Below are 21,311 nucleotides of genomic sequence, written 5' to 3'. Positions count from 1 at the left end.
TCCTCCTTGCTAGCATGTCTGACCCTTGCTTTACTCACACATGGTTCCTCCCTACAGAGTCACGGGCAGAAGTCCGCTCTACTCTCCCCAAGTCCATAAGTGCCAGAGTCTAGATTTTTAGCGTCAGCAAATTCATCTAAAAAATAGAGAAAATTGTAATTTTCTACTGTAAATATTTTTTTAAAATACATGTACATGAAAATATTTTGTATTCTTATGCCTGGTGCCTTGTGGATACTCACCGAGTATATGCAATCTCTAGTTGAATTTATGCATCCTGGAATGCTCACCGAGTATACGCAATCTCTAGTTGAATTTATGCATCCTGGAAATGAATATAACTGATACAGCTGCTGAGCTTCTTTTAGGCTACGGTGACCAGCAATCTCAGTTTACTCATTACTGGCCCAGTTTTAGCACTGCAAGTCCTATGTGCCATGAAACCCTTCCTTGGGACCTGAAAAACCCTAGCTTTTGGTAATGGGCAGGGAGGATTGGGGGTAAGTATAGAACTCACATTGTTGCCTGAAAAATAGGAGTTGAAAGCAGTCCTGTGTTTAGGATAAGACATAGTTTATCTGCCTTTTGTAACTGCTGATGCTTATTTTTCTCTTGACCATTGATGTTGGGACCATGGTTTATGGTTCACAGCAATGGAAAATTCATTGTAGTGTCACTCTAGCCGATGGGACTTAGGTGTCTGGCTTAGGTGTGTTGTAATCATGGCATTAATAGTCTTTTGAAATTTTGTCTGTGGATTAATCATTGGTTTAATTTTGAACATTATAAATATTATGACTATGTTTTCAAAAAAAACGTGAATAAGAATGATTATCAAATCATTGCCAGCATGATCCAGACATCTCTGTGGTTAAAAAAAAATGGCTAAATGACTTACTGAAGGAGACACAACTGAATTAAGAAGGTGAGTAACCAAAACAGAGCTTACTACATACTATATGGGAAAGAATTTGGGATTGAGCACACTGGAGAAGGAGATATGAAAGCACATATTTAGACTAGGTCTCACAAGCTAGGACGAGGCAGGCAAATGCCTCAAAATCAATCAAAAGTGGTTTTGTTTGTGTTTCTGCTTTTCCCTTGCCCTTCCCCAAAGACATCAATGCTTGGTCAAAAATAGAGGCCACTGATCTTGTTTGGGTCACTCCCTTGATTGCTTTATGAAAGTAAGTAAAATTATTGCATTAATCAGCCTTTTGTCACTACAATGAAGTGCCTTAGGCAGACTGCTTATGGGGAAGAGTTTTATTTAGCTCACAGTTCTGGAAGTTCCAGGGCACAGTAGCTGCATCAGCTCAGTCTCCTCCTGGCAGGTGGAGATGGAGAAAGTGCACACAGTGTTATGCATTATGTCACATAACAGGAAGCCCTGGGGAGACAGGGTGGCCTGGCCTCAGGCTCTTATAACAGTCCTCTCACAAGAGCTACCTTAATCTCTTCCCAAGGCCAGCACCTTAGTCAATCTAAGGACCTCCCAATAGACCCACATCATCTCCCACTACCACCTTGGGGACCAAGCTTCCAGCCCATGAAACTTTGGAAGACAAATGACATCCAAATCATAGCATTCTGTGCCTGGTTGCCAAGGTTCATGACTGTCTCATAATTCAAAATGAATTCATTTCATCTCTGGTAGTCCCAAAGTCTTAACTGTTCTATCATCACTCAGAGGTCCAAGTCTGAAGTCTTCTGAAAGTCAAGGCAGACTCTTCAGCTCTGAGTCCCTGTAAAATCAAAACACAAGTTATATACTTCTGGGAGATAATGGCAGAACAGAGAGAGGTTAAACATTCCTGTTTCCAAAAAGGAGGAATAGGGAAGTTGAAAGACATAATTGGCTCAAAGCAGGACTGAAACCTAAACCCAGCCAGGCAATGTTAAATCACAAATTCCAAGATCATGTCTGTGCACCCTGCATGGAGGGTTGGAGACCCTAAGGCCATGAGCGTCCCTGCCTCTACTGCTCTGCTGGTCACTGCCCACATGGCTGCTCTTTGGGGCTGCAAGCTGATGTTGGAGCCTTTCCCTATTGGTCTCTGTACTTCTGGGTTCTCCCCATTAGCTCTCCTCCCTCAGCTCTACTAGGCACGGCCTCATCAGGATGTCTTTGTGGGGAGAGTCTTTGGCAGACAGTTTTCTTCCAGGCCTTCCCAGGTCCTTCTTGGAAATCTTGGTGGGAGCTGTCATGACTCTTGCATCCTGCAAAGTCAACATCATGTGAACACTGACACCATGGTCTTCTGCCAGCACAAGCTGTGCCTGAGAACTTGAGCCACAACTGCAGGAGGCTTCTCCAATTGAATGCAGGGAAACAAATCTCCATAGAGTGCATTATTTCTCTGAAACAATTCTGCCCTGGAACATTTCTAAAGCAAATTTGCACTTGTGGGCTTTTGGGCCTGTGATGGGAGAAATTGCCTCAAAGATTTCTGAGATGCTTTTGAAGCCATCTTTTCGTTTGTCCTGTTGAAAAGCACTTGGCTTCTTTTTATTGCACTAATGTCTTCAATAAGTAGTTTGCCTATACCCTTGACTCTTATACACATTTTTTTAAAAATTTCCTGGTCAGGTTATAGGTTTTCCAAATTTTCTACTTTGCTTCTTTTTGCTCCCCAATTTCACTGTAAGTCTAACTAAAAGCAGTCAATACCCATGTTACAGCCTGCTCTGCTGTTGAAGTTGTCAAAGGGTGTGGACACAATGTAGCCAAGTTCTTTGCCATGAAGTAACAAGGCTAGCCTTTTGTCCAATTTCCATATATCCATAAGAGATTGCTTCCCTGGAGTCCTGCCATCTGTGCCCTTACCAAAATTACCCATAACATTATTTGTAGCATTCTAGGCTTTTCCTGGCCTGCTCCTCCAGAATCTTCCAAACTCTACCAATAAACAAGTTCCAAAGCTTGATCCACATTTTTAGGTATGGTAACAACTCCATTCCTCAGTACAAATTTTATGTTTTTTTTTTAATCACTATAGTGAAATATCTGAGACCAGCTAATTTGAGAAAAAAAAGAAGTTTTGGAGGCTTAGGGTATGATACCTGCATTCGGTGAGGGTCCTCTTACCTGCATCACATCATGATGGATAGCAATGGTGGGAACAAGTGATTAGCTCTGAAATGGGAATCCAGAGAGAGCTGGGTAGGTCAGACTCTGGTTGTTCTCACAACCTTATCCTGAGAACTACCAAGGGATTACACAAGAAGTACCTTAATCCTTTCCAAGGGCAGGGCTCTTCATGACCTAAGGATCACCACTAAGCTCCTCCTCCTAAAGGTTCTATCAGCTCCAAACACCACCACACCTAGGACCAAGCCTCCAACAAATGACATCTAAACCAGAGCAGTTATATTCCTGATTACAGAGGTTGCAACTAAAAGGTCCTGTGGGCAAACAAAGGGAGATAATTTTATGAATGTGTTGGGCCCTTAGAGTGCAGAGCTCATTCTGAACAATCATACTTTCTGTGATTATCTACATCAAATGATATGTCAAATCATGGCAACGACAGCAAAAGTTGTCCCTAGCCATTAGATGCTTGGATTTGAAAACTGGAGTATCAAATTGTCGTCTTGATTTCTATTAAGATCTTAATGAAACTGTGAGAAGCATAAAAAATTGTTGATATCTTGTCCAAGCATAAACTAGTCTTTCCTCATCAATCTGCCTATTAGGCAGACAGTGCAAATATAAATCTTTGGCAAATTCCATTCATCTGGTCTATGATCTTCATACTAAAGAAAAAGAAAAGTCCTTGCCTGATACATGGCCTGCATATCTTGACACACTGTCAGAATGGGGTGTCATGTGCTCACTTGGGATATTGAAGCTTTTATAATGAAATTGTTTGGCCACTTTAAAATTGCCTCAGTGCCTATAGAAGCACTTCATGAGATTTTTGGTTTTACAGAAATGGACCTTTCTAGACTTTTTTAGATGTGGCTAATTCTTGTTATCCATAGAAAACATTAAAACCTTGGGCTGGAGGTGTGGCTCAGTGGTAGTGCACTTACCTAGCACATGTGAGGGACTGGGTTTGATCCACAGCATCACATACAAATAAATAAACAAATAAGGGTATTGTGTCCATCTACAACTAAAAAAAAAATTTAAAAAGATATTAAAATATTGGCCTGCCAGAAATGAAATTTTCAAAGTGTGAGACAAGAAGGGCATCTGATTTAGTTTGCTTGGGCTGCCATAACAAAATCTCATAGACTGGGTAGCTTAAACAATGCAAAATTATTTTCTCATGGTTATGGAGACTAAGATCGAGGTGATATCAGCTTTGGTGTCTGGTGAGGGTTCCCCTCTTGGGTTTCTTGGGTTACAGATGGCTTCTTATGGTGTGCTCACATGATGTTGTTGTGCCATACAGGGTGGAGGATGGGGGTGGTGGTGGGAATGGAACACAGCAGACTCTCATAAAGATATTACTCCTACAGGATCCCACCATTATGACCTCCATTAGCCTTAATTACTTCCTTAGAGGACCCATTTCCAAATACTTCCACACCAGGGATTAGGGCTTTAATATATGAAGTTTGGAGAACAGAAATATCTAGTCCATAATGATGTCCTTTAATTTCAAAATATATTGAGGATGAGAAAGAGAAAATGATTCTAGTAAGACCAAAGTTTCTCCAAAACTCTTTCAGGAAGCCACAGGGAACCTGAAAAGATTACCTCTGAGTTATGTGATGTTATGTGCTAAGATGTGACAAAAACTCATATAGCAAAACCTGCTTTTAGAAGTAAGACTGCTTCAGAACTCCAAAACTGCCACCAAAGGAGGATAGCCAAGATGAGCAGGAATTTTCAGTTTCTTTATTAGAAGCTGTAACTTATTTAGACTTCAACTTCAATTTCAAAAGATACCATTACCTCTGTGCTTGTTTTCACTTGGCAAATCAAATACCAGGATGCATGCAATGCTGCACAATTGCTCGTTTCTGTCTGCTCATGCCCTATCAGTCAAAGTTAGTTTGTGGCCAAACCCAACAACAAAGGAACAAAGATCCAAGCTCTGCTCACTGCAGGGGGAAGAAGAGTGAACATTTGCTAAACAATAATCTAAATTACTCCAGCCCCCTTCAAGAGCTTTCTGTAGGCTTCTCTCAATGATTTCCATTTTCTCTTTGGCTGTCCTCTTTTGCAAGGAAGATTGCGAAATATGTCATTTTTTTTGACCAGGTACACTTCTGTCCCTAAATTATAGGGGTTCAGTGAATGATGAAAAAAAAAAGAAACATAAATTGGATGTTAGCAATCTCAGTTGCAAAATAAGCTCCTTTCTCATTTATTATTCATGGATTCAACAATTATTTTTCCACGTTGACTTTGAGAAAAGCCCTGTCCTGGATGATGTAACTTACTTGAACATATCCCATGGTCATAGGAACCCAGGGAGGTGGGCTGGGTAAGGTTGATGTTCCTTATTTGTCAGATGAGGAACCTGAAGTCAGTGGAGGGGAAGTTGCTTAGCTGAGGACCCAGAGACCCAGGGTGATGGAGGCTTCACCTTGACATATACTTTTTAGTCACTGACTAAAGGAAGGAATGTGGTCAATCATGCCTGGGTTCTTACAGCTTCCAACCAGAACTGATGTCACTTCCTTTCCCATCTCTTTGGCCAAAGCTAGAAAGATATCCACACCTAACTTCAATTGGGGTAGAGAGCATATCCTAACCATTGTCTGAAAGATGGAGAGCTAGGTGTTGATTAAACAGCTCTAGTGACTACCATAAATTAGCAACTTGGAAACAGGGCCTTCCAAATCTCCATTGCAATATAACTAAGAGACCCTTTGATATCTACGTGGTATGAGGTGGGTCAGGGACAGTTTAAAGGAGATCTTGCTTTCTAGAATGAAACAGTTAAGTCAAACACTGTGGCACACACCTATAGTTCCAGCTACTCAGAAGGTCAGGAATTTAAGGCCAGAGTGGACAATTTAGGAAGACTACTGTCTCAAAAGAAAGGAGAGAGAGGGAGGAGAGGAGGGGAGGGGAGGAGATAAGGTAAGAAGGGAAAAAGGAAGACTAGTTAGACTTACAGGCATAAGTCTACACCTCTTACAAAACTGCCTGGGTCAAAACTTTAAAATTGTACTTTTTTTTTTTCTCCCTCATGGGGTTGCAAAGCCCACAGGGGTGAGAGGTTCTGCAAGAAGACCCTGTCTTCAGCACAGGGAGGTCCGCCTGAGTTGGGGAAGGAAATGACAGAAGATCTAATTCTTTGCACCTTCTCTGACCTCTTCCACTCATTTATTGTGCCCTGATGTTTGAAGACCTGCATCCTGCCTTTTGTTCTTGCCTTAAAAATATCTTTCTCTTCATTACACTCTAGATTTGGGTTTGCTAAACCATTTAATATCTGGCCTCAGGAAAGTCATTTCAGTCTCCTAATCCTCAATTTCTTCATTTATAAAATGATCATCCAGCCGGGCTTGGTGGTGCCTGCCTGTAATCCCAGCAGCTCAGGAGGCTGAGGCAGGAGGATCACGTGTTCAAAGCCAGCCTCAGTGACTGTGAGGCTGCTAAGCAACTCAGTGAGACCCTGTCTTTAAATAAAATACAAAATAGGGCTGGGGATGTGGATCAGTAGTTGAGTGCCCCTGAGTTCAATTCCTGGTATTCCCCCCGCCTCCAAAAAAAATGATCAATTTTTTTTTTTCTGTTAGGATTGCTTGTAATGATTGAATGAAATAAGGAACAGAAGGTACTTGCAACGTTAAGGGCTGATTACTTTCCCTTCCCCTGCCCTGGCCCCAATATGTATCCAAAGAGAACCCTCTGGGTCTTTGTTTCCCTTTAGAAACACCATGGTCAGTGACGACCTCCAATCGTTCTGGGGCAGAGGGCTATTGGAAAGATGCCAGTTTTAGTCACCTAGTGATGATTCCTGTTAATTTCAATCTTGAAGTGTAATTTTTTCAGCCTGGTCCACAGATTCTCTCAGGGCATCCTACTGCTGACTCTTCCCCTACTCCCACCCATTGCCTATAGGTTCTTAAGAATCTTGAGTTCAAAATATTGGGCTACCTAGGGAGGGAAGTCCAGGGACTAGTTGAAAGTCACCTAGCTGTGAATAGTGAAGCCAATATGGTTCTGGGCTAAGAGCTCAAGTGCAGTGCTCTCTCCAACAAGGAGCATGCAGACCCTAGGGTCCTGCCCTGATTGTGCCACGGTAGGCAGTAAGTAGGCCACTCAGGAGACATGCAGGAACTGTCTGCACATCCGAAGAGGAGAATGTCACCGTATCCACCTCTTACTCCAGCAACTTTAACAGTGATTAGTTCTCCAGTTTCTCCAGAGGAAAATCTGTTCATTGTTAATGACCTTAAGCGGTCAACGGATTTTTCTTCCAAACCGCCCTTGGGAGCTGAGCCCAAACCAGGCGAAGAGGTGCCAATAAAAGAGACTTGTCTTTCCGAGGCTTTGCAGCAGAGGCGGTTTGAGGAAACCTCAGACAGGCCGTCGCAAGCTCATAAAGCATCCGCACACCTTACAGGAGGGATTGGGACGACGCATCCAGGCGCTGCCCGGCACCTCTAGCTTCCCAGCCTTGGCGCTTCACCCTGCGGGCGGGCAGGGAGGAGCCCTTTCCTTCCCAGCACCTGGGCCCCTATTCCCGGCAACTGTGGCTGGCTGAGCCCCGGGCAGGGCTCTTATTGTGAAAGGAGCTTCCCCCTCCCTCACTTTAGGGGGGAATGGGGGTGCTGGGCCAGGACTTGCAGCGGTGACTTTGCAAACTCCGCAAGCGTCCCCAGCAGATCTAGGAGGCTCCAGGCTGCAGGAGGGCTCGGGCAGAACTGCAGATATTGGCATCTGCACATATCCCGCGTTAGCACCTGGCTCCTCACCCGCAGAACACCCCAGGACTCATTGCACACCCGGGAGTTGGCGCCGGGCCACCTGGCCGCCAGAGAGGTGTGGACCTTCAGTACGCGAAACCCGAGCCGAGCGCCGCGGCCGCGTGTCCTGCTTGGGACGCCTGGAGAGCCGCGGCGCCGGGGCCGCCCGGAGGTGGCGGGATGAGTTTGCAAGGCGGCTGAGCGCGCGGAGGAACTGGCCCAGTCACCGCAGGGACATGGTAGGATGGCCCAAGGGGATGCGCGCAGCGGGTGGGGCGGGCAGGTGGTTTCTAGGGCGCACACCGTCTCTGCGGCCGAGGCCGTGCTGTCTTCTGGGGCCTGTTGTTCCCCGAAAGTTGCAAGGGCCGCGGGCGGTTTTCTTTTCTGTGCAGAACTGGGAGAGATCAGAGTTGCGGGTTCCCTTGCCGGTAGCACCTTGGTGGCTTTCATTGTGTTTGGACTCACACATCTTGGTTGAACCATAACCCATACGAAGTGCTGCTCAACTTGCATCCAATCCACAGAGAAGGGAAGCGGGAATATTCTGTATGGCATCCGAGGCTCCTGACGATGGGCAAGAAGCCTTTGAAGTCACAACCCTTTCTCTGGAAGATGCATGTGAATTCTAAATATGGAATTATATTTCTACAGCTTAGCTGGGTGTCCATATTTTAATAACAATGCCTTATTTTTTTTTTCCTTTTTTACCACGTAAAGTTGCTCTACTAAGGTTCCACGCCTGGCTCCCAGTGACCCTACCTCCCTCTACCTGCTGGTCAGAGGCCTGTTTAGGGCAGAGGTGGGAGACTGGTCAGTCTGAGATGTCACTGATGAAACTGAATCTGTGGACTGATAAACCTCAAAGATACCAACAAAAGGAAAGATTAAAAACCCTTTGAGAATTTGGCCAGGCAGGTTAGCTGAAACACTTAGGTAAACCCAAGGAAGAGACTCCCCCTAGGACTGGCTCAGATTTGACCTACTTCCAGAAACCATTTGAGAATTTGGCCAGACAGAACACCAGTGGTTCCCACCTGGTTTTCTGAGTGCACTGAGCTCCCCTGTTTCTGTGACCTCTTCTCCTCCCTTCCCTTCCCCTTCAGGCTCACTGAGGACACATTAGAGCTCCACAGAGATGCTGTGGACCTGGAATTTAGAAGGATACCTCAATACTGGATATGAGAGGCTTTATCCAGTAATTCCTTTATGCTGACATATTACTGATCCAAGGTATACAAGGTGGGAAATGCTGGGTTAGAAATATAAAGCTGGAAGTTTGGAAACCTTCAGTGTCTTTTAAAAGTGAATCTGGAATTGCAAGACCTGTGGGGCAGTTTTGATCATCTGGAGGTGGGTGTGGGTCTCTGTATATTTTAAAAGCTAAGATTGAGACAGTTGCCATTTTCTTTCTTTGTACCAGTAGTGGGAGACTTGATGTATGCCAAGGGCTCTGAACTTGGATAAAAAAGACTGATAGAAATTAAGCTATTACTACTAGGGCTGGGGATGTGGCTCGTGATAGAGCACTTGCCTATTATACACAAAGCCCTAGGTTCAATCCCGAGCACCAGGAAAAAAAAAAAGAAATGTTTTCCTTCTGTATCTTTGAAAAAATAAACAATATATACAACTTCTGTTGGTACCATGATTATCACTGGGCATATTTCCTGCTTTTTTTTTTTTGACTGGGTATTGAACTCAGAGGTGTTTAACCACTGAACTTACATACATCCCCAGGCATTTTTATTTTTTTATTTTGAGACAGTGTCTTGCTAAGTTGCTTAGGGCCTCATTAAGTAGCTGAGGCTGGCTTCCAGAACCTGCTATCCTCCTGCCTCAGTCTCCCACGCTGCTAGGATTACAGGTGTGTGCCACTGCTCTGGCTTTCCTACTATTTCTGAATATTATTTTAAAGAGATGAGATTTTATCAAATGTGCAGTTTTGCATCTGCTTGGTGTTTATTCATAGTAAAGCATGTTTCCATGTCTGGAAGGTCTCTAAAGAAATCTTTATAACCTCACCTTTAACGTTCAGCATCATGATTTTGGTCATCATCTTCTCGTTTGGGGGAAATCTGAGTGGTTTCCAGTTTGGGGTTGTTTTCAGTAGTGTGTGGCCAGCGTCCTGATTGTGGAAATGGGGATCTGAGTATCCAGCAAAGTGGAACTCAGGTGAATTCCATTGTAACCACCTTCCAGGACCCAGAGAGTGTGTTGTGGAAGTTTGTATGGCATTTTACTCTGTCATGTGGGCATGTGATCAGGTAGGCAGTCACGAGGATGGGATCCCAGGGGAGCCCATACATGGGCCAGTCTTTCTGAGAAGAGCCAAAGCCAAAATCCCTGGAGGTTAAGATTCAGAGAGGGAGGAGCTGAGCCCCCATCCTGTCTTAATCTCTTTGGGGTCACTCAGAGTTGGTGAGGACCCAGTCTCCTCCTCTACTCCCCTGAAGACATCCCAGATTGCTTGTGTTAGTTGTGGGATTGGTGTGGTAAAGAGTAGAGAAAAGGCCAAGGGTTTGTGCCAAACAGGTCATTGCCTGGTTCTGGCAAAGCAGTCCATTATTCTGAACCTCAGTACTCACCTGTAAAATGGATTGTTATGGGGAGCAAATAGAATCATAGAAGCAAAAACACTTAGTGCCCCATAGATGATGTGTTGGAGTCTTGTGGGACACATGCATTTTTTTTGGTCTGAACCTAAAAGAAGTAAAAAAAAAAAAAAAATGCCTTTTTCATTCAATGCTTCTGGATGCTTCTCCAGGGTGGATCAAGTAGAACAGATTTAATCCCCCAATAGTTGTCTGGCTCCTTTCAGCCTCTCTTCTCGGTAGGCAGGAGAAATCCAGTCTACAGAGATGCTTGTCCTGCTGTGTCCCTGGGCCTTCTTGCTGAATGCTGCTTCCTGGGAATGAACAGCCCACAGACCCAGCAATCTGGGTCTGGCTGGGTGCCCCAGCAGTTGCCCGAGCTGAATAAGTCCCAGAGGTTCTCAGAATCAACAGGAGAAGAGGTTAAACCAGTTTTGGAATCAAGAGTTGAGAACCTTGAAATCCAGCTGCTGAGCTTAGAGAATTTGATTTTCCCTCCTCTCTCTCTCTCTCTCTCTCTCTCTCTCTCTCTCTCTCTCTCTCTCTCTCCCCCTCTACCTCTACCTCTACCTCCCCTCTACCTCTACCTCTCCCTCTTCTTCTCCCTCTCCCTCTCCCTCTCCCTCTCCCTCTCCCTCTCCCTCTCCCTCTCCCTCTCCCTCTCCCTCTCCTTCTCCCTCTCTCTCCTTTGGGCACTTCCTGCTGCATGCACTCAGCTCTGTGTAGGGCTGGGCTGGAGCAGAGGCTCTTTAACAATCTCCCACCCCCTAAGCAGACCACCAAACTGAGCAGGGGTTGGTCCACAAATCGGTGGCTGGGCAAGAGGGGTGGAAATAGGCCACACAAAGAAATTAGTTCCTTACTTATATCAGGAACCAGTGAGAGAAACATACTGTAATCAGGTCTCAAAGAAGATGATGAACCCTCAGGATAGGCCTGGAAGACCCAGTCCAACTCCCCACTGAACTACAAGTAGACATAGAGCATCAGTTTTCTTCAAGTCTTGGGTTCTGAGAGTGACAGGGGGCTATCTTTACTTGGGTCATTTTTTGAGTGACTGCTAAAATGTTCCCACCAGGAAAGTTTGAGATGCAATTCCTATGTTGTCCCTGCATGTGCACAGGCCTACATGAAAAGGACCAGCTGGCCTGAAGTAAAGATGGAAACCTTGATTTGTGGATAATCCCCAGATGCCTTTCTGTGTGTGGCATCCGTCCGCCAGCCACACACACCTACTCTTGGAGTCTGGCCTTATTTCCCAGGACTGTGCATGGTGGCTCAGAACTGCTTGCTGAGCAAAAGAAGAAATGGGCTTTAAGACAGCAGCTGTTGGATCCTGGGGTTAAAAGTGGTAGGTAGGGAGGAGAGGGATGTGGAGGTGTGGAAACACTGGAGGCCTCAGGCTGGTCCCAGGCCTCCACTGGATTTGAAGGAATAGGTGTTCCCTTGGGCAGGGGCTGGGTCTTACCCCCAAAAGGCTTTGGAATTCTTGCATGGTGTGTTAAGAAGGCCACAAAAGGGGATTTACAATCCATGTGTAAATATATGTTAATGTTCCCCTCATTCCCAGCTGCCTTGCCATTCACTCACTCACTCACTCACTCACTCATTCATGAAATGCCTACCTTGAACCTGAAGTGGTGCTGGGGCAGAAAATAAAAAAATAAAAACACATGCCTTGCTCCCAGGGACTGCAGAATCTAATGAGGCTGCCTATGGGTACCTGTGGGTGCCTGGGGGTGTGGATGGGGATCAGGAGCTGGTGGTTGGTTTAGAAGAAAGGGAAGCACAAAATGTTTCAGTTCTGTGAACTGAATGTTCTGATGAGGACACAGAGGAAGGGTGGACCCAGACTGAGAGGAGTGGGGACACAGGGAGACCCCAGGACAGAAAGTATTTGAGGATGACCTGGATCTTTTCAAATGAAGAAAGGAAAAGCCATTACACATCTATTATAATAGGTAAAAAGCAAAACAAAACATCCTGACAGTATCAAGTGCTGGTCAGGATGTGGAGCAACTGGAACTCTGTACACTAAGAACTGTTTCCTGGTGTGGCAATGATACGGCCACATGAGAAAACAGTTTGCCAGTTCTTTTTCTTTTATCTTTCTGGTGCTGGTGATTGAACCCAGGGCCTTGTGCATGCTAACTACTCCAGAGTAGTTGGGATTATAGGAAGGCACCACTGCTATGCCCAGCCAACTCATTACCTCCCCACCACCCATTACTGAGAATTAAACCCACAGACTACCACATGCAAAGTACTCCACTGCTGAGCTATAGTTTATTATAAAGTTTATTATGAAGTTAAGCATGCACTTATCGGATAACCCAGCAATCTTGTTCCTATGCATTTATGCAAGAGGAATGAAAACATGTGTCTACACAAAACCCTGGATGTAAATAGTTATAATGGCTTTACTCATAATTGCTCCAAATTAGAAACAACCCAAATCCCATATGCTCCTCTGCTGTGGACTGGATAAATAAACGGTGGTAAACTTAAAAGCTTTTTCTGTGTGATTCCATGTATACAGCCTTGTAGAAGAGGCAAAACTATAGAGATGCAGAACAGATCAGTGGTTGCAGGGGTTAGGGATGGAGAGGTTGTGATTGCAAAGGGCAAGTACAAAGATTTTTGGAGGGATGGAAATGTTGGGTTCTGATTGTGGTGGCGGTTGCATGAATCTGTCTGTATATCGAAACTCAAAAAACCGTACACACAGACGTTTAGCCTTACTATATGTAGATTAAAAGACAATATAATCAAAAGAGGAGTGGAAAGCCCTCTAGCAGAGGAAACAGCATGTTCATTTTGCCCTGGAGAAAAAAAGTGAACTGTTAAAAGCTCATCTGAAAGGGTGTACAACCAGAGATATGAAAAATTGTGCTCTCTGTGTAATATGAATTGTAATGCATTCTGCTGTCATATATAGCAAATTAAAAAAAAAAAAAAGTTGTCTGGAAGGGACTAGGGAAGACCACAAGGGAACCTCTGGGAGATGGGACTGTGGACAGAGCCTAGTTCTTGGATGTGGGAGGAGGTCTCTCCACTGAGTTAGGGATTTGTGTCATTGTCCTGAAGACAGAGCAGGCAGTGGAAGGGTTTTGGAGCTTGGAGAGATAAGACTGTGTTTGCATTTTGGAGAGTAGTTTTAGGACTGGGAGGAAGGGTACTGAAAGGAGTGGGGTGTCTGGGGAGTGACTCAGGTGGCCCATAGGCAAAAGGTAAGAGGGATATTTGGGCAGGAGAAGCTGCAGCCTTTGGTAATCTCACCTTCTGAGTATGTGGCTTTCTGCCATCTTTCACCATCTTCATTTTTATTTATCTTTTGTTGTCTCTTAACTAAGTAATTATGATATAGCCAGGCACAGTGGCACTCACCTGTAATCCCAGAAACCAGGAGGCTGAGGCAGGAGGATAGAAGTTTAAGGACAGCCTCAACAATGTAGCATGATCTTGCCTCACAATTAAAGAGAAGTGCTGGGGATATAGCTCAGTGATAAAGTCCCCTTTCCTGCCCCGGGGTTCAATCCCCAGAACCACCCCCACAAAAGTAATTATGATATAATATAGAAGTAGCTTCTTTTTACAATAACTTATCATTTGAACTCTATGAAGTAGATTATTAGGTTATTCTTTTTTTTTCAGTACTGAAATTTGAATCCAAGGGAGCTCTGCACCCCTCAGCTTTTTAAAAGCATTTTAAAAAATATATTTTGAGGCAGGATCTTGCTAAGTTACCAAGACTCACCTTGAACTAGTGGTCCTCCTGTTTCAGCCTCCCAAAACACTGTACCACTGCATCTGGCTATTATGTTATTCTTAAAAGGAAGTGATATCTCTTCCTCAGTCCTCTGAATTGACTTTGTTCATATTGTCTTTATAATCAGAAGAGTAGGATGGAGATAATTCTAATAATAAGTGAGTGCAGTGTTGCACATGTCACCTGCGTGGCCTTGCCTGTGGTGCCTGATGCCTACACTGGACCATACATCCAGCTGGCTCCCTTCCTTCTGGCCTCAGACCCTGCCAACCAGCCCTGCTAGAGGCCAGGCAGGGGTGGTGGCTGCTACTCCTCTTCTAACCCAGCTTCTCTGATGTTTGGGTTTCTGCTAAGTGGCCGTGGGAAAGGACTGTGTCACATGCTGTTTACTTGTGGGCAGTTTTTGTTTGGCTTTGGAGGGTGTTTGCTTGCAATGAGCAAACAGCCTCTTCCAGAACCATCTGGAGAATTCAAATACTCCTATCTTGGCTGGGGCAGCAGGTTCGTGGTTCTGTGTTTAGGATCCAAGTTTGGTAGCAATTTTTCTAGAAATGCCATCAGACAAAGACTGGTCAAATACAGCAGAGTGGCTAGGGCTAGATGACACACAGGGAACGGTAAACAAAGAGAGGAGTCCCAGATGATGGATGTGTGATGAAGAGAGGGAGGCACAGAACGAGACTGGCTCTGTGGAGGGCCTTTCACCTGTGGGCACTGTGGGAGCAGCAGGTGACCCTTGCAGCCTGTGCGTGGGCCATGTGGCAGGGGCTCTGGGCGGTGCTGGGTATAGTGATCTGAGCTGGAGTTCATCAGTGGTGTCAGCCTTTGGTGGAGCAGTGGTGTTTTCTGCAGGTCTGGCTGGCAAGGGCTGCCTGTGCCGCCTCTCATGTGCCCAGGAAGAGCCCTGTAGGCCTGCTGGGGAGGCATGATCAGCAGACAGTTCTGGCTCCTTCTGGTGGTGGTATTGGCTCTGCCAGGCTGGTTTTGCTCCAATGCTGTGAGGTGACTTCTAATGCACTGGGCACTAGGAAATTCTCAAGATATATGTGTAAGGATTTAAAAAGTTGCCTTAGTACCTATAAAAGCTCTTGATGCCTTTGAGGTGGAAAGTGAAGACTTAGATATATACAGTCAAATCAGCAACATCAGAGTCATAATTTCAAGAAATGCAGAATCTATAATTGCCTTTGTCTTTTTCCCCAAAGGAGATGAATGAACGCCAGGCCCAGGGCTCATGTGAGAACCTGTCCCTGCCAGGTGGGGAGGGGGAGCACCTTGTGGAGGGAGCAAGGAATGTATTCTATAAAGCTCAGAGGAGGTGTGTCCTGGGGAGGGGCCTGTCCTCCCACTTGCTGTGTTCTGGTCTGGGCCATCTTGTCCCTCTAGGCCTCCATTCTGTCTGTCTTGACTTCTCTTTCAGGGTTCAGGTTGATACATTTTGTGTGTGTGTGTGTGTGTGTGTGTGTGTGTGTGTGTGTGTGTATGTGTGCCTGTGTGTGAATATAGAGTTGTAGAATTTTAAAAACTTATTTTTTGAATGTTACTGCTTCTCTAATCATAGAGGAACCTGTTTGAAACTTTTATTTATTTATTTACTCATTTTGGTACAGGGGATTGAACTCAGGGGTGCTTTTCTGCTGAGCTCCATCCGCAGCCCTTTTTATTTTGTCTTTTGAGCCAGGGCCTCATTAAGTTGCTGAGGCTGGCTTTGAACTTGCAATTCTCCTGCCTCAGGCTCCCAAGTCACTGGGATTACAGGCATGTACCAATGCACATGACCATTTTTGAGACTTTTGAGACCTGATAGTATTTTGAAAATCTCTTGTTTTATCTTCTCTGCTGCTTTTTTTTTTTTTTTTAATGATAAGAGCAATCTCTGCGTGTTGTGGAAAGTCCCACCTGCTTTCGGGTCTCTTTGGAGGAGTCTCTGAGCTGTGTGTCCACAGTAGAGCCTGCTGGGGGGTCCCATGTGCCCTTGGAGGGGAGCTCCCCACCAGCTTCTCAGAGTGCTGCTCTCTGGCTGCTCCTGGGTCAGTGGTCGCAGTTGTTTATAGTGGAGGGAGGAGGTATAAAGAGAACCCAAGTTAACTAAGTTTACTTATGGGAGAGGCATATGCCTGCAAGTGCCCAGGTCATGTAAAAGCATTGAGAAGGGAATGAGGAGCCCCAGGTCTGGGCAGGGAAGGGACCAGGCATAGTCAGTGCCCTGACTGGGCCTCAGATGTGATGTTCTGTGTCCACCCGTGTTGCTCTGTGGTCCAGGCCCATTGTTCTGTGGGTCAGGGTCTTGTTCTGTTGACATGATTCTGCCTTTTTTTGGGGGGGTAGGGAATACCAGGGATTGAACTCAGGGGCACTTGACCACTGAGCCACATCCCCAGCCTTGTTTTGTATTTTATTTAGAGACAGGGTCTCACTGAGTTGCTTAGCGTCTCGCTTTTGCTGATGCTGGCTTTGAACTTGTGAGGGTGTCATGTGGGGTCTGGGGGCTTCTCTACTACCCATCTCTTTTTCTTGCTTGTATCTCAGCTTATTCACAGCCTCTACAGAGGCCTGCTCTCTCACACACTCACTCCACACCCTCATATACAACCACATGCTCACACTGACACACACACCCTCACACCTACACTCACATAGCAGCTGCAGAGGTGCCGTGTGGGCTCACAGTGGCCTGCTGTAAGGTGAGCTGTTCAGAGGGTTGGGAGGGTGGGACCCAGGCTCATGCTGTGCCTGGGCTGTAGTGGGGGCTGTGGGTCATACCACCTGGCTGCCTGGGACCAGAGGAGGTAGAGACTGCAGGCAATTGAGGGCTTGAGGCTGAGGTGGCCAGTGAATGGACCATTGGTTGTCTGTCCCTGTGCTGGATGGAAGGTGGGCAGGACATGCACACCTCTTCCTCCAGGACAGAGCTGCTCTGTCATCTGTCCACACAGAGCTCAGTGTGTGCTCCTGGGGGCTTGGACCCCACTCAGGGACTGGCTACCAGCAGGACTGCCTCCTGGATGGCACAGTGCTCCCTCCAACCCCCACCTCCACATCCGGCCACTGGCTGCTGGCCTTGGTCCAAGTTGGCTGTAAGGTTAGCCATGACACTCACACCCCCGCAACCCCCACTTCTCCCGGTGGCCCATATCCTATTGCATCTACAAAGATGCTGTTGTGTTCCTTTCTTTCAGAGAATTCTCCCTTGAAACTCTAGTTAGAATCTTCCCTCTCCTTGCAGAGAGAGTGCTGATGTCTGGCTGGGCAGCGACACCCTGTCTAGTCACTTCCTTGTGACTAGAGGCTTCTGGCTCCTCATTAACACAATATCTTAGTACAGCATGAAGGGCTCAGAAGATGGGTTATAATCAGAATTGAATTCAAACCCTGCTTCCCACCTGGGGCAGGTCTGTGAATATATTACCTTTCAGCCTCAGTTTCCTTTGCAGAACACTGCCTCCTTGTGGAGCCTTATGCTTCATGCCATCTGAGCATGAAGGGCCTTGCACAGTATTTTGCAGCCTGGAGCACTGAGCTGTGGACATTGACCTTAGATGGCAGACAGGGCTGGAGACACAGCAAGACCTGGGCCTCCAGGACTGCCCTTGGGTCCTTCAGTGCACCAGGGGGAGAAGGAGTGGGGAAGCCTGGGACTCTAGCTCCCACAGAGAAGGCGTTTTGGCGGGGAAAGATCAGCACTGTGAACTAGAGAAAGATGGAATTGGAGCAAGGGGGAGAGCTCCAGGGCCTAGTACAATGGCTCCATAACCTGGGGTCCATGAATAGTACTCACGGGAGCCCTAAACTTGATTGAAGAACAATTAACATCTTTAGTCTTCCAAATCTCTAACTGAAATTCAGTATTTCTTCAATAATGAATGTGGGAACCTGTTTTTGTCATTGTATCATTATGGTGGAAACAGACATTTTGAAATACAGTCTTCACACATCACTACCTTGAAAGTACACTTGTTACGAGATGTGCTGATCGACTGTGTTATCCAATGTTTTGGTAGAGAAGCACCTATATGATCAGATCACAGATTTGTACTTTAGAAGATTTTAGTTGTCATGTTTCAGTGTCAGTGATGACCTTTGTTATCCTGTCATTCATTTTATACATTTTAACGTAGCATCCTGAGACAGGTCCATGGCTTTACCAAATGGTCAGAAGCATCTTTGGTATTAAAATCCAGAAGCCCTGCTTCTGTGTGGTACCTATCAGTGTGATCCAGTTGTTGGGGAGTACCCAAATTCCATTTTGCCTAAAAGTCTTTCCCCAGCCTCCACTCCAGGGTCATTAAAAATAATCTCCAGCAAAATTCTAGCATGTGTTGCTTATTAGAAGAGAATTTTCCCTCAATAGTGAGAACGACATACTGTGTATGTAACTTGTATTATTCTAACAACATCAAAACAACCATATCATAAGCCCTGGGCTTTCTTGCTTTCTCTCTCACAATCTTATTGAATCCCCTCAAATATTCAGACCTGGTAACATTAGAAATCAATAAATACAGGCCCAGTGAGGTTGAGTAATGGCCAAGTCATGCAGTCCACAAGTTCTGAAGGCCTTCAAGGTGAGCCCTTCAACCATAAATGTGATGCTCTTCCCAGTCAGTTCACCTCCCAATCCTCCCTCTTGGATGGAGCCCTTTCATTAGAGATTATCTGTTAAACGTAAATATCTTTGGACATCAGTAGAGGGTTGCCCGGAGGGTCTAGGTCCCAGGAGCATCTTGGGTAGATATAGAGAGAGAAGGGTAAGGCTGGAGCAGGGGGTGCTGGAGTAGGGGCCTTATTCGGATCTGGGGAAGCCTGGGAAGAGGACATTTCTACAGAGGAGGTCGGGATGGGGAAGCTGGCGCTGGAAGGAGGCATTCATAAGAAGGAGGAGCTCTGAAGCCGGACTTGACCCTGTGTACTGGCACATGTGGGGCTGAGCCCCTGTCATCTAAACACCTTCTGCGAGGTGCCGAGGGAGCTCCCATTTCTGGAGGCCTGACATAGTTTTGTGTCTGGGACTGAGCCATGAGGGCAGTGGTGGTAGAGAAACCGCGTTTTCTTTGTGTTATAGACACAGAAGCCTGCTTTCCTTCTCTGCCTTCAAGAGGGTCCACGTGATGCCCACAGGACACTTTCCAGAGCCTCTCGTCTTTAGTTATGGCTCTCTCCTTAATTAGGGAGTTCCTGGGAGGCAGCAGCCCCGGTGCATATCACTCCCCCCCCACAGTGCCCAGCATAGTGTAGAAGGATGTGTGCAACAGTTATTCCGATTGCTTGGTAGCCTTTCATGTCTCACATTTAAATCTCTCCAGAACTTTCTCAGATGATGAAATACTCTATCCTGTGAGGTCAAACAGAGTAGCCACGACTCACAGGTGGCCCTTGAGCTCTTGAAATGTGACCAGTGCAGCCAGAAATGGAAGTATTTAATTTTAAGGCATTCCTATGTAAATTGTGCCCTGTGGCTAGTGGCTCTCATGTTGGATCAGTACAGCCCTGGAACAAGAGATGGAAATTGAGGTGCTAACGGAGCTTGGGCTGCTGGCAGAGGTGAATGAAGTAGACTGACTACAATTTAAACCAATCCAAGTTTAACTGAACAATGATCAGAGAAATGTTCATCTTCTGTAAGAAGAATAAAGCAAATGAGATGCCAAGGCACCTTGGTGCTGGAGGACAGTATGGAGGGGTGGGGTCTGGGGTGAACTGCAGTGTCATTGAGAGAGGAAGCCATGTTCTACTCCAGCCATGCAGGAACATAGCTCAAAATGTGGCTGAAGTTCCCCCTTTCCGAGGAAAGCTGGAAATCTGTAAAATATCCTAGATTGTAAACATTGGCTCAAATATATTTACAACACTTTAGGTCAAACAAAACATACCTACAGGCCACATTTGGCCCATGGATCTGATTTACAAATTCTCCTCTAGGTCTGTAGCAGTCCATACCACTTGTTGGAGACTGAGATAGATTTAAGGCAGAGAGAGAGGTGCATTCTGTCCTGAGGCCTCACTGATCGACTCTGCCTCCTCCCTTGTCACCAATTTGTTCAGAGGGGAGGGTGGAGGAAAGATACAGAGGCCCCTCCTCCACTCATCTCTGTATCTTGGCCTCAGAGCAGCCAGAGAGTAGAATCTCTGGAAGGTTGGAAAAGAGCAACCCAGAGAGAAACTTGCTTTAATTTTTTTAGCCACAATCCCTATCCCCTCCGGCCTCAGTTCCACTTTCCGGCCTGAAAGCAAAATGTGTAGCTCTTAATACGATGGCAGCCAGAGAAAATTTCCAACAAATGACAGGGTCTCCCAAATTCCATCTGGCCTGCATGTTCCCACACTGGTGCTCTTGTGAACTGGAACAAAATGCTAATTCAACTATGGATTGAGCCGCAAAGCCCCAACCTATAATCAACGTAGAGGCTGGAGCAGAGCAAGCAGCAATCAAGGCCCAGGAGATGAGGGACACTCCTCTAACTCCTCATCTCAGGAGTGGCAGAGGGTTAACATTCCCACCTAGAGGACATTGGTTCTCAGCCCAGGTCCCAGGATCCCTGCCACAGAGCCAATCCCATGGCATTGCTAGAAAATCCCAGTTATTGTAATGGTAACGAGGTTAGCACCAGCTGACACTGATGAAACTTAACCATGTAGCAGGCTCTCTTGTGAACGCTTCATCTACAATAGCTCATATAACTCTCATGTACTTAGTTGAGTGACTTTATTTTTATGAGTGACAAATAACATTGTTATCCCATCAGAATTGCGCCACCATAAGGGGAGGGCTTTGGTCTGTTTTGTTTGTAGTGCATCTCTCCTTCCTGGGAACAATATTTATCTCAGGGAACATCTGCTCAATGAATGGTTGAATAGACCCCCCCCCTCCCCCACAAGGTACTATTATTATCCCCAGTGTACAGATGAAGACACCAAGACCCAAGGTCACACAGCAAGGGCGCAGGGGAGTTGGGATTGGTGCCCGGGCAGACTGGCTCTCGTGTTATTAACAACTACATTCACTGTGAGCAGATCAGGGTTTCAGTGGGGGCTCTCCGGGACATTTTAGATTCAGGGTTCTCATTTCCTGGCTC

General features: G+C 45.9%; 1 protein-coding gene across 3 annotated transcripts in view; it reads left to right on the top strand.

The window, feature by feature from the left end:
* The first annotated feature begins 7,532 nt into the window (after nucleotides 1–7,532).
* Nucleotides 7,533–21,311, top strand: part of GASK1A (golgi associated kinase 1A) — a 67,774-nt gene continuing 53,995 nt past the window's right edge. The window contains exon 1 of one of the 3 annotated variants that reach the window (XM_081284398.1): nucleotides 7,533–8,117. In XM_081284398.1, the coding sequence (XP_081140524.1) occupies nucleotides 8,115–8,117 (3 nt within the window). In that variant the 5' untranslated portion in view covers nucleotides 7,533–8,114. The remainder of the gene's footprint in view (nucleotides 8,118–21,311) is intronic. The other 2 variants (XM_081284397.1, XM_081284396.1) reach the window with 2 other exon arrangements.

Source organism: Spermophilus citellus, assembly GCF_964194105.1.
Source record: "Spermophilus citellus genome assembly, chromosome: 3".
NCBI lineage: Eukaryota > Metazoa > Chordata > Mammalia > Rodentia > Sciuridae > Spermophilus > Spermophilus citellus.
Note: the sequence above shows the minus strand (reverse complement) of the source record. Positions and strands in the feature narration are given on the sequence as shown.